The sequence below is a fragment of the Sciurus vulgaris genome (assembly GCF_902686455.1).
Source record: "Sciurus vulgaris genome assembly, chromosome: X".
In the NCBI taxonomy this organism is placed as follows: domain Eukaryota; kingdom Metazoa; phylum Chordata; class Mammalia; order Rodentia; family Sciuridae; genus Sciurus; species Sciurus vulgaris.
In genome coordinates this window covers 31986387-31998729 of record NC_136471.1, presented here as the reverse complement: position 1 = coordinate 31998729, position 12343 = coordinate 31986387, and the positions used below count along the sequence as shown (strand labels likewise).

The window sequence follows — 12343 nt, the reverse complement described above, 5'->3', positions numbered from 1 at the left end:
ATTATACTCCATTTATGTATGATTTATCAAAATGCATAAATGAATTCTGCCATCATGCATAACTAATTAGAACAAATTTTAAAACTTGAAAAAATAGTGAAAAAAAAGAAACTTCCCAGAGTATATTTAGTAATCACAAAAAAGGAAAGAAAAGACAGAATGACAGAAAGGCAGGCAGAAAGGAAGGCAATGAAGGAAGGAAGCAAGGAGGGAGAAAAGGAGAAATCTGGATACAGAGGAGGAAAAATGCTGAAACAGAGACCTACAATTTGATTCAATTGGAAACACATAGAAATTTATAAAATAGAAAGATAAATATGCTGAATTGCTTTTGCATCTCTATAATGTAACTTCTAAATTAACATTAATACCTGCTAAAATGCAACAATTGAGAAACCTTCACGACCTTAACCAATACTTGGGTTCAAATTAGAATAATACCTGAGGAATCCTTCTAAATTTGAACAACACAACCCCTAAAATTTTAGTAGAGTTACTGAACATAAAATAGAACACAAGCAGTCAGGCACAGTGAGTCATGTCTGTAATCCCTGTGACTTGGGAAGCTGAGGCAGTAGGTTTGCAAGCTTGAGGCCAGGCTCAGCAATTTATAAGCAAACTTATATTTTGTATCTGGTGAGTGGATGAGTGGAGTCTCTCTCTCTCTCTCTCTCTCTCTCTCTCTCTCTCCTTTCTGATCATCACGTGAGCTTCTTCCCTCCACCACACTCTTCTGCCATGATGCCACTTCCTGAATGCTATGCTGCCTAGAAATTTTTTCTACCAGATTAAACAGTCCGTCGCTTTTAAAATCAGTCTCACAGAAAGTCTCAGGACATGGATGAAATGCAGATAACTTCTCAGTCAGAACATAACAGGAATGGTCTCTAGTCCAGTTACCAATAGTGTCCCCCTTTTCCTCTACACCCTCTTGAGCTCTGTTTTCACTGTCCACCGTCCTATTGACATTCTGGGCTTCTGACCTCCCACCAGAACTGGCCATTAAACTCTGCTTACAACAACCTAAAGCATTCCCAGCTTGCACTGCTACATATCTCCAAAGTCCTCCCACCAATTCCAAAAAGCTTATGAACCACATGGTCATGTTAGTCACAGCCAACAACTCCACTTCTTGGTACCAATTTCTGTTTTAGTCAGTTTTTTCACTGCTGTGACTAAAACACCCAATAAGAACAATTGTAGAGGAAAAGTTGATTTTGGAGCTCATGGTTTCAGAGGTCTCAATCCATAGAAGGCCTGCTTCATTCCTCTGGGCTCCAGGTGAGGCAGAACATCAAGGCAAAAGAGTGTGACAGAGAGAAGTGGCTCACATGATGATCAGGAAGCAGAGAGAGAGAGACTCTACACACCAAATACAAAATATATACCCCAAGGGCATCCCCCCAGGGACCCACCTCCTCCAGTCACACCCTGTCCATCTTCAGTTGCCACTCAGTTAATCCCTATCAGGGGGTTAATTTGATGATTGGGTGAAGACTCTCATAACCCAATCATTTCACCTCTGAATGTTCCTGCATTGTTTTTCACATGATCTTTTGGGGACACCTCACATCCAAACCATAACAGAAAGCATATTCATGGCATCCTCTTTTGAGGGTATTCATTTGATATTCTCATTTAAGAACACAGAAGTACAAAGGAACTCAAAAAGTAGATACACTGTTGCCTCACACATAGAACAAGACCTCAACTCTCTAAATTCTCGAAAATTATTTGGCAGACCAAGGTTTGCTCTATATTTGACATTGTCAAAAAATGGCTTTTGGGCTGGGGATATAGCTCAGTTGGTAGAGTGTTTGCCTCTCAAGCATAAGGCCCTGGGTTCAATCCCCAGTACTGCAAAAAATAAAATAAATAAATAAATAGCTTTCAATATTCTCAGACCCTATAAAGTTAGGATAAGTCCAATATCTTTTAAGCCTTTTAGTTTCAGGAAGCAACATATTTCTCCTATATAAATTTCATTTAAGCCCACTTGTACAGGTATTTGCAAATCAATCCACCCCAATAGGCCTTCCTCCAACAAAAGGCTCTAGATTCTATTCAAATTGCAATACAGGGGCTGGGGTTGTGGCTCAATGGTGGAGTGCCCACCTAGCATGCGCGAGGCCCTGGGTTCAATCCTCAGCACCACATAAAAATAAAATAGGAGTATTGTGTCCGCCTACAACTAAAACAAAATATTTTTTTAAAATTGCAATACAACAGCCCTTCCCTTTAGTTCTCCTCTATCAGACTCTTTTCATGATAGAGGCTTTAGTAATTGCCTCTTATGCCTCACAATGGCCATAAGTTGACTATGGGCTTTTGATGCAAAAACCACCCTCCCTAGCACTATACTGTATGTCTTTAGAGAAGCAACTACTGGTTACATACTGAACTTTCCTTTAAATAAAGGTATATTAGGCCCTTGAGCCCATTGCCCTTCATACTGAAATGCTCACTGCACACTGGTCATAAAAACAGTATCCCACAAGCATGCCATGGTCACCACATCTTCTTACTACAGGATGAAACCAAACCTAGGCCCTATGTCATACCCCACCTGTAGAAGGGGTGGTCTCCCTTGTCCTCAGTCCCTTGCCAGATGTCATGGTGCTGGAGGAGGTCATCCTCTGCTATGATTTGGGTGCAGATTATCCCCCAAATTTCATGTGCTGGAGGCTTGGTCTCCAGTCAATATAATGGTATAAAGAGGTGGTGGAACCTTTAAGAGGTAGAGTTCAGTGGGAGATAACTAGACCATGGGGGCAGCATCCTCAGAAGGAATTAATGTCCATCTTGTGGGAGTGGGTTAGGTCTCATGAGACTAGATTAGCTATCAAAAGAGCGGGCTGTGATAAAGTGAGGACACCTCATATGTTTGACTACTTCTGCATGTGCCTGCTCACTGCTCTCACAGGTGCTCCCACCGTGTGATGGCACCTACTGTGCTACGACACAGCCCAAGACCTCATCAGATGTGGCCACGCCAAGTTGGACTTTTCAGTTTCAAAACCATGAGCCAAAATCAACCTCTTTCCTTATAAAGTATCCAATCTTGGGTATTTTGTTATAGCAACGCAAAATGAACTGAGACACCCCTCTACAAGGTCCCTTGATACCTGGGTAGCTCTCTGAAGTAAACTGAGTGAACAGTAATATATACGTTATAGCTATTCACCAATACATGTGGAACTCACTGGAGAGTGGCTTTTCATTCCTTAAAAAGGACATCCCTGATAAAGAATAGGACCTAAGGGTCAACATAATCAGCCAAACTTCATGCAGGCCTCTTAACACAGTTCTTCCTAACTGAATATCAGTCCCATCTGCACCATTTTACAGACTATTGGGCCCTTGCCAATGGTCTAGCTCTTCAATTTAAATGATGGCAGCAATAATAATTTCTTTTCAGGATCTCCCTCTCTGAGTTAAAGAACTCTAGCAATCTACTGCTTCATAGACTTAAATTTTGGGTAAAATATAAATCAAGGTCATATATATACACACACACACATATATACAACATGAAACCTCACCCAGATACTCCTTATCCCCTTTGGAGTTCCAGACATTACCGATAGTGACCAAGGTACTTAATTTCATTTCTCAGAATGTGTAATACTGGGCTCTTGAACAAGGCATTCAATGGAACTTTTACCTTCCTTACAGGCCACAGGCTTCAGGCTTCATAGAGTGCCATAATGGTTTATTTAAATAAGTTTAAATTCAATTAAATGAAGCATGGTACATTTTTGTCATCACTTAGACATCAGAGGTAAATTATAATGAAAAATCTGACTCACCAGAGGAGGGTGTGTGCTGGGGACCGAACCCAGGGCTTTTCACATACTGAGTATATGCTCTACCACTAAACTACATTCCCAGCCCCATAAGTCCATTTTTTATTTTTGACTACTAACAGTTTTAAGCCTCACCCTTCACTCTCTCCTTGAGCCCCACGTCTGCCCAACCTTGATCATTTCTTTCTCAGTCAATTGCAATATCTTCAAAACTGTCTCACCTATTTATATTCTGGACACCATACAATCTCTTTTCTATGCAAAATTCAGAGTCAAATTTTTCAGATCTAATGATACTACCAATGACACTACAGTGTCAGCCCCTCACATCTAGAATAAAACTCAATCACCTTAATATTGCTTTTGAGGCCATGTGAGATGACACCTTTGTTTCCAACAGCATCTCATTCCATTCTCTCTCTCTCTCTCTCTCTCTCTCTCTCTCTCTCTCTCTCTCTCTCTGTGTGTGTGTGTGTGTGTGTGTGTGTTACTGGGATTGAACAGAGGTGCTCTCTGACTGAGATATGTCCACAGCCCTTTTTTATTTTTTGAGACAGGGTTTCCTTAAATTAGTGAAACTAGCCTCAAATTTGTGATCTTTCTGTCTCAGACTCCCAAGCTGCTGGGATTAGAGTGTATACCACCACACCTGGTTTTCTCCCTAACTTATCATGCTTTGGTCACACTGGCATCTGTTCTGTTCCTTGGATATGTGAAGCTTTTTCTACACCAATACTTTTGCCACTGGAGTTCTGGCTCTCGTATCATATGTCATCTTTTCAGAGATATTCTTTAAGCTTTTTAAAAAAAATTTTTAAGTTGTAGATGGACATGATACCTTTGTTTTATTTATTTATTTTTATGTGGTGCTGAGGATCAAACCCAGCACCTCACACATGCTAGGCAAGCACTCTACCCCTGAGCTATGACTGCAGCCCCTCTAAACTTCTTATGTACACACAACAGTCTCAAACCCCTGTGGAGTCCCAGTATTTCACAGTAGCTTGTATATTAACTTCTTAGCACACATCACAACTTATAAATATCTTGCTTACTTGTTTAGCTTTTTTCATTTATTGTTGTACCAATGGGATATAAATACCATGAGGGTCAGGAATTTTTCAATATTTTTTACCACTTTTTGTCAAGCAAAATTACTCTGTGTTCAATAAGTGTCAAAGGAAGAAAAGATTATGGATCTGATAACCAAGAAGTAGTCTAAATTGGAAATACAGAGTTGTGATAGAGGTAGTATTTTAAATTACAGGAGTGAATCAGCACATCTAAGGAAAACACAGAGAATGTAAATAGGAGGGGTCTGAAGATGATCCTGGGGAAAAACCAAATTTGGGGCCTTGGGTATAAGAACAAGTAGTTCAAAGAAACTGAGAAAGATAAGCCAGAGGCAATGGAAGAACATAAGTAGAATTTGATGTTGCAGAAACTAAGACAGGACGGAGTATAATTCAATGCAACTGCACTCTGCTAAAAGACAACGTGAGAACAAACTTTCAAAGTATCCACCAGTGTTGGTACTGAGGTTGAAAAACTGCTGGAGACTTTTAGAATTTTCACTGGAGCTTTGGGGGTGAAAAGTGAAGTGCAGCAGGTAGAATGGTGAAGGGAACACAGTGAAGTGGACATAGCATAGGCAATCCTTCTAATGAGAAAAAAGGGTGGCGAGAAGAAACCCAAGACATGGGCTAGAGGGAGGAAAGTATTTTAAGACTGGAAAGAACTTTAACAGATTTACTGTATGGGATATCTAGTAGCCAGGACATGGGAGAAATGCAGGAAAGTCAAGAGGGAATTAGATGCATCAAAATCCCTGGGGAAGTAGAACAGGAAACATTGGAGATAGGGCTTAGCAAGGAAAGCTGGAGGACTTCATAACTTCTTCCCTTGATTTTCCTGATAAGCAGGGCCCCAAGGTCATTTGCTTAAGATGAGAAGGGAACAATGACACAGCTCTGGACTGTATAGAAGGTTTGATAGAGCAACTTAGAGTTATAGGAGAGGAAGTTGAGCCAAAAAGAGTTCACCCATGTACTCTCCTGCCTCACCAGGTTAGAAATTCATATAATGTGGCTGGGAGTTGTCCTTCAGAAACTGTTGGAAACAGGAGTGCACTCTAGACCCACTGCAGTGCCCCATGTGGCCTGCCCTGCAGAGCAGCAGCCCGACTGACCGGACTGAAGGGGAGAGCTCTGTCAAGGAAATGTTGGTCCCAGCAGGCCTTGCGGCCAGACTCAGTGCCCACATCTGTAACGTGCTAAGCCGTTGCCGCTTTAGCTGCCTTAGGGGTCGATGTGAGAGGGAAAGGGCCTTTGTGAGGAGAAAGAGGGAGGTAGCAGGCCAACGAAGAGGCTAGGACTGTGCAAGGACTGAAACGAGACAGAGGGAGGAAGTGAGGGGTGGGCCAGTTGGTAGCCCAAGGCTTACTACAGTAGCGGGGCAGCTCGGCTGACTAGGCCGCTGCGGTCATGGCCATTGACTTCCGGGACCCCAGGAGCGGTTTCCGCCACAGCGAGGTGGTGTTGTTCATCAATGAAGAGGTGCTCAGTAATGGTGGTAGCCCAGACTTCTACCTGACCTTCCAATCACGGCCCTGGAACGAGGTGGAAGACAGTTTGCACTCCGTCGTGGCTGATCCGCAGGTGCCACGAGCCATTAAGAGGGCGTGCGCCTGGAGCGCCCTGGCCCTGGGGGTGCGAGTGGCCGCTAGGCAGTGGGAGCAGCAGGGGCGTCAGGTTCAGCGACTGCAGGATCAGGTGGAGGAGCGCGAGGGTGCCGCCTGGGCTCTGGCCTCTGAGCTGCAGTGGCTGCGTGAGGAGCGGGACGACGTGGTTTCTCAATTGCATAGCACAAGAGATGACCTGAAGCCAGCGCTGGGTGAGCGCGACGCCCTGCATGAGAGGCTGATCCAGTTTGAGCTGTCCCAGGAAGTCGCTCCTGAGTCGCCAGCTGAGCAGCACAGGATTGAGGCATGGCCTGTGGATGCAGGGGAACGGAGAGAGGCACTTGCCACAGGGTCGCAAGAGTAGGCAGGATATGCAGTCTGAGGCCCAGATGGCATCCCAAACAGGTGTGGCACCCCATCATGCCTGGGCCCAGGTCGTTCAACCCCTCTGCCAGTGCCATTCTTTACACCATTCCCAATGGCATGCCCATGACCAACACCTGCCTACCCAGAGTAATCTCAATAGAAGTGGCTGGAGCTGCCTATTGGGTACATCTATTCACCTGGCCTACAGTTGGCTGCATTGGAGTCCCAGGGGAAAATAGTTTACTGGTGCCACCAGAGGAGCCAAGGTCAGGGAATAGGTCAGGTGAAGCCTCAGGGATCCAAAGCCAGGAGGAACGTCCTGTGAGGCCCCACTTCAATAAACCTCTCTGAGCATAGCTGTAGCCAAGGAAACAACAGCCTTAGGGACAGATGACCAGACTGCCAAAAGATGATAAAACCTTTGAATCCCAGCAAGAGGAGAAACTTGCCTCAGACCTCAGGAGGAGGGATTGGGATTGCCTGCAATGTAAAGTATGATTCATTTTCCTTGATATTTGACCTGCTATAAATGTAAGAAAAATCTAGATAACTGGTGAGGTGGGAAGACTTCACCCAAAACAAGTTCCTATTGAACTCAAGGAGGTAGAAAAACAATGGAGATATATTCTGAAGAGAAATCAATTTTTGGAGGCCCCTTTCTAATAAAAAGATCTCCTTTATTTACATCATAAAAAAGTGAAAACCCAAACAAAAATTGCATTATCCCACCATCAAGTAATACTGGTATCGATTGATTAATTGATTGATTGCAGTGCTGGGAATTGAACCCAGGGTTTCCCAAATGCTAGGCGAGCACTCTACCACTGGCCTACATCACCAACCTGCAATAACCATTTTTAACACATTAATACAAACTGGAGAAAGTGTTTCCTATCATACATGTGTATGTGTGTATATATTTTGTATTGTTTTTGAAAAATATGAGGTTCTGTCAAATATGTTAATCTTTTTTTTTTTTTTTGGTAGCAGAGATTGTACTTGGGGGTACTCAACCACTGAGCCACATCCCCAGTCCTGTCTTGTATTTTACGTAGAGATGGGGGTTTCACTGAGTTGTTTAGCATCTCACTTTTGCTGAGGCTGGCTTTGAACTCAGGATCCTCCTGCCTCGGCCTCCTCAATCGCTGGGATCACAAGTGTGCGACACCGTGCCTGGCTCTTAATTAATCTTTGAAAGGAAAATTTCTCCAATTGCATTTAAGTTCACAGGTGGACTCTGGATGGCTGCTGTTGATTGGTTGACATTCTGAAGAAGCTGATATTATGGAACATTCTCTTTTTCTCCTTTCTGTACTCTCTTTAACCTCCTCCCATAATACCAGGTCTTCTGCTGGGAATAACAATGCTTTTAGAACATAAGATACATTATGTTCTAGGAACACTGCTTTTTTTCCTGACAATGTTATTGTTGTACTGTAAATTGTAGCAGTGTTCACATTTTTTTCTCAATTTGTTTTTATAACATTCATAGTGTCTGTTCTTTGTGTCTCTAAGCTCCAGGAACTCTGGGCGAAGCTGAAGAAGCTCCGGCTCCCACTGTGTGACTCTTCATGATACACACTTCTGGCTCTCAGCAGCCTTCATCTAAGACCTCAACTGGCTGGAGCTAAAAAGAGAATGAAGGCCTCAGGGATAAGGAAACATTCTGGCACAGAATTTTGGAACAAGGCAGAACAGACCAATTTTGTTAGAACTCAATCCTGTTGGAGAAAAGGGACTGTCATTGCAGAGTCCGAAGGGTTGAGACAGGAGTGTTAAATCTTAACAATTGTAGCACATTTATTTAATTTCATTTATTAGTTTATTGAACAAAAATTTACTAATGGCCTAGTATGTGTTAGAAACTATAACTATGTTACTATCCAGTTAGGGAAGGTTGGTTAGATGACAAGAGAGAGCCTAATTTAAGATATGTGGATCAGGGGTGTCTCCTTTGTCTTACATTAAATGTGACCTTTGGAAAAACCCAATTGAAATAACATCAAGCCAGGCATGGTGGCACATGCCTGTGATCCCCAGCAGCTTGGGAGGCTGAGGCAGGAGGATAGGGAGTTGAAAGCCAGCCTCAGCAACAGCGAGGCACCAATCAACTCAGTGAGACTGTCTCTAAATAAAATACAAAATAGGACTGGGGATATGGCTTAGTGCTTGGGTGCCCCTGAGTTCAATCCCCAGTACCCAAATAACAATAATAACATACAACAACAACATCGAGATCCACTTTCAGAAAGAAAAAGATCCACTTTTGTGGTTCTGGGGGCAATGTCAAAGACACTTTCATGAAAGATCGTGAGTGACCAAGTGTTTATCACATTAATCCCAAAGAAGATGAATGAGCAGTGGCAAAAAATCAGAAAAGTATCCTGGCAAAAGGACAGGCAGGGCTTTCCTGATCCTGTACTGATTTCCTATCTTGAGACTCACATCTATTTTTCCTGGCTGCCCTACAGCCTGCCTGAAAGATCACTGGGCTGTCTTTTTATAAAGACATTTCTGGGGGGAGTATGTGCTACACACTCTAGTCCTCAACCCCAGGCTGTCCCCCATCCCAAGATCCTTTTCGATGAACAGTGGATGAAAAACAAAATGAACTCCAAAGACAGACATCAGGGCCACTGTACTATGTATGTATGATGCTTCTCTGGGAAGGACTAATTGGGCTAAAAATAGAACTGGATGAGGCCAGCACTCTCCAGAATGCCCCTGGGCCCCTTGCCTTCCACTGAATGTGTTATCTGCAGGTTCTCTGCTCTACCAAGGCAGCTGCAAGGCAAGGAGGAGCCAGGGTAGAGCCCAGGGAGTGGGAGGTGCCATTCTGAACAGGTTTCCCGGAGTTCCCCTGGAGATCCTGCCCAGCTCACCAAGATCAACCATTGTTGGGGTTTTTCATATCCTAGCTAGTAATAAAGAGTTTGTACTTGCCTCATGTGTCTTCTGTGTAGTGTGTATGGAGGACTTGTGGGAGGCAGATGTGCTCAGAGGTGGCAGATTAAATCCTTCTCTCTGTCTCAGTGAGGTGAAGGGAATTTCAATCTCATTCCCTATTGGAGGGCCCCTTCTCTTCTTGCCAGTCACCCAAGAATTGGGGTCACCTCTTTGGGGCCTTCACTATCCAAGCCCACATGGTCACTTGAAGGTGGTCATGTCTGCTGCTCCAGGACTGGTGAAGTTTATGGGGGGAAAGGGGACTTAGGTGGGAGGTTGCTTCTGTCTAAGCTTGATGCCTAAAGCCTGGGGTACATCTTCCCTCTGTATGCAGAGGTCATTTCCCTGAGGCCTTGTCTCCCCAAGGTCCCCTGATGTCTCATGTGCAGAAATTTCCTTTGCCTTTATGCCCTCCGAGACACCATCCCCTCACTCCTGTGCATAATCCTATCAAGGGGCTCATGATTCTGGGAAGCAGCCATGCTCTCCACTGTCTGCTCACAAGATAAACATTTCATGAGGCAAAAAGGGTCAGAGGCTGGCACCTACTTGGAATAGGGACAGGAATGGGGGCAGAGAGTAAAAAGTGACCCTGCCTCACCAGCATTCTCATTTCCTTCAGAGTTGTGATTATTGAGAGGGCCTTGGTTACTTGGAGGGGAGTGCTGTCTACAAAGGGGTACATCATGGACATCAGATCTTAAAGCTAGGTTTTCTGGATTGGGGGATGGTTTTGTGATATTCTTGTGAGTAATGATATTTCCTTGGAATTTGGGGAAGATGAGGCACAGATGATATTTGAGAGTATTATGGTACATTTTAATGTGGTTCTTAATGGCCCGGCAGCATCAGGATCACCTGGGAACTTGTCATGAATGCAAATTCTCAGGCTCCACCTCATCTGTTCTGTCTTCTGGAAGTTGGGCCTAGTAGATGTTTCTGCCGCATGCTGAAATTTGAGGACCTTTGTTTTAATCCCTAGTGTAATGTGAACAAACCACCCTAGATCTCATTATGGTTGGTTTATTAAGGGTTTCACAGTACACTCTGATGTCCATTGGAATATCTGTAGGTCTGTGTGTAGTTTTTATATAGTTTGATGAGATTACCTAATATTGCAGGAAGACATTTTGCATGGCAACCTGCCTGAATCTTTGGCTAGTCACTTAAGTTGGCTCTCAATTCTCCCTTCATCCTAGGCTGAGCACAAGCAGGTAAAGGCAGTGAGGTGTCTGTTGGAAGAGACTGTGGGTTTTGAAGCTAGAGAACTGGGTTCAGATACCTGCTCTGCTATTCACTAGCTGTGTGACCTCAAACAAGTTACTGAATTTTTCCAAGCCCCACAAATGTTGGCTCCTTTCCCTGCCCTCTGGGTTCTGCTCTGTAATGATGAAGTAATAGATATAATGGATATTCACTGAGGGCCTACTCATATCATTGAGTGTCTACTATGTGAGACTTTATGGCTATTATCCTATTGGTGACTGCTAAGGCTTGGGTGTTGTTTATCCCTCCAAAGGTTAATGTGTTAAAAGCTTGGTACCCAGGGCTGCAGTATTGGGAGGTGGTGGAACCCTTAAAGAGATGGCCTAGTGGGAGGACCTTTGACCATTGGGGGAACCACCCTCAGAAAGGAATATTGGTCTCCTGGAGTTCTTGCCAGAGCAATGTGTTATAGAAGCCTGAGCCTGACCCTGAGTCACTCTGGCTTCCTGTTTCAAGATGAGATTTCTTCCTCACGCAAGTGCTCCAGCCATGTAATGCAGCCAACTGGGCCCTAACCTGAGCTGAGCAGATGTCAGTGCCATGCCCTTGAAACTCCAAAACTGAGAGCTAAATAAGTTTATTTTCCTTTTTTTTTTTTTTTTTTTTTTTTTTTTTGGTACTGGGGATCGAACTCAGGGCCTTGTGCTTGCGAGTCAAGCACTCTACCAGCTGAGCTATCTCCGCAGCCCCGCTTATTTTCTTTATAAAGGTTGCTTGCCTCAAGCATATTATTGTAACACTGCAAAATGAACTAATACAGTGATCATGACAGCTACATGTTATAGGTCTAATAGATGCCTCCATTTAAGTTCTTCGGGAAAGATATTTGACTTTGTTTTACAGATATGAACTCAATCACTTATCCAAAGTTGAGAATCAGTGAAGCCTGCATTCCAATCCCAACTTGCCTGGTACTGAACTCCATGCTCTTTCTACTATAGCACAATGCCTTAACTTTCTACCCTTACTAGTTAACACCAATTAACAGGGTCTGCCAATAAATACCTTGACCCAAAGATGTGAAAATAATGGAGGAACTTTGAGTTGCAGAGATCTTCTGGTGAAAAGGGAAGTGGGTGGAGGTAGTGAAAGAATCAGGCTTTGTTGCTAGAAAAGGACATACGTGGTGCAAGGAGAATTGCACACATGGCTCCTAGGGGGGATGGCCTTGCAAAACCTGCACATAGAGATTCAGAGGCAGAGAAGCCCCAGAGGCCCTTGCCATCAACGATTCCACTCCTGTTTGTCTCACTCAACTTTAAGTACTGGCCCAACCTAG

The 12343-nt window shown here is 43.8% G+C and overlaps 2 protein-coding genes across 2 annotated transcripts in view; both read left to right on the top strand.

The window, feature by feature from the left end:
* ATP1B4 (ATPase Na+/K+ transporting family member beta 4) overlaps positions 1-11605 on the top strand; it is a 39941-nt gene extending 28336 nt beyond the window's left edge. Inside the window, exon 8 of the mRNA XM_079123410.1 lies at positions 8368-11605. Within this exon, the coding sequence (XP_078979536.1) occupies positions 8368-8427 (60 nt within the window). The 3' untranslated portion in view covers positions 8428-11605. The remainder of the gene's footprint in view (positions 1-8367) is intronic.
* On the top strand, positions 3512-8389 carry LOC306650943 (testis-expressed protein 13C-1-like). Its single transcript, XM_079123444.1, has one exon. The coding sequence runs from the start codon at positions 6290-6292 to the stop codon at positions 6848-6850; it is 561 nt and encodes a 186-aa protein (XP_078979570.1). The 5' UTR covers positions 3512-6289; the 3' UTR covers positions 6851-8389.
* Positions 11606-12343: the final 738 nt, after the last annotated feature.

What these genes read in the sequence shown, in the direction of transcription:
- LOC306650943 (XM_079123444.1), top strand. Translation starts at nt 6,290, where the DNA reads ATGGCCATTGACTTCCGGGACCCCAGGAGCGGTTTCCGCCACAGCGAG.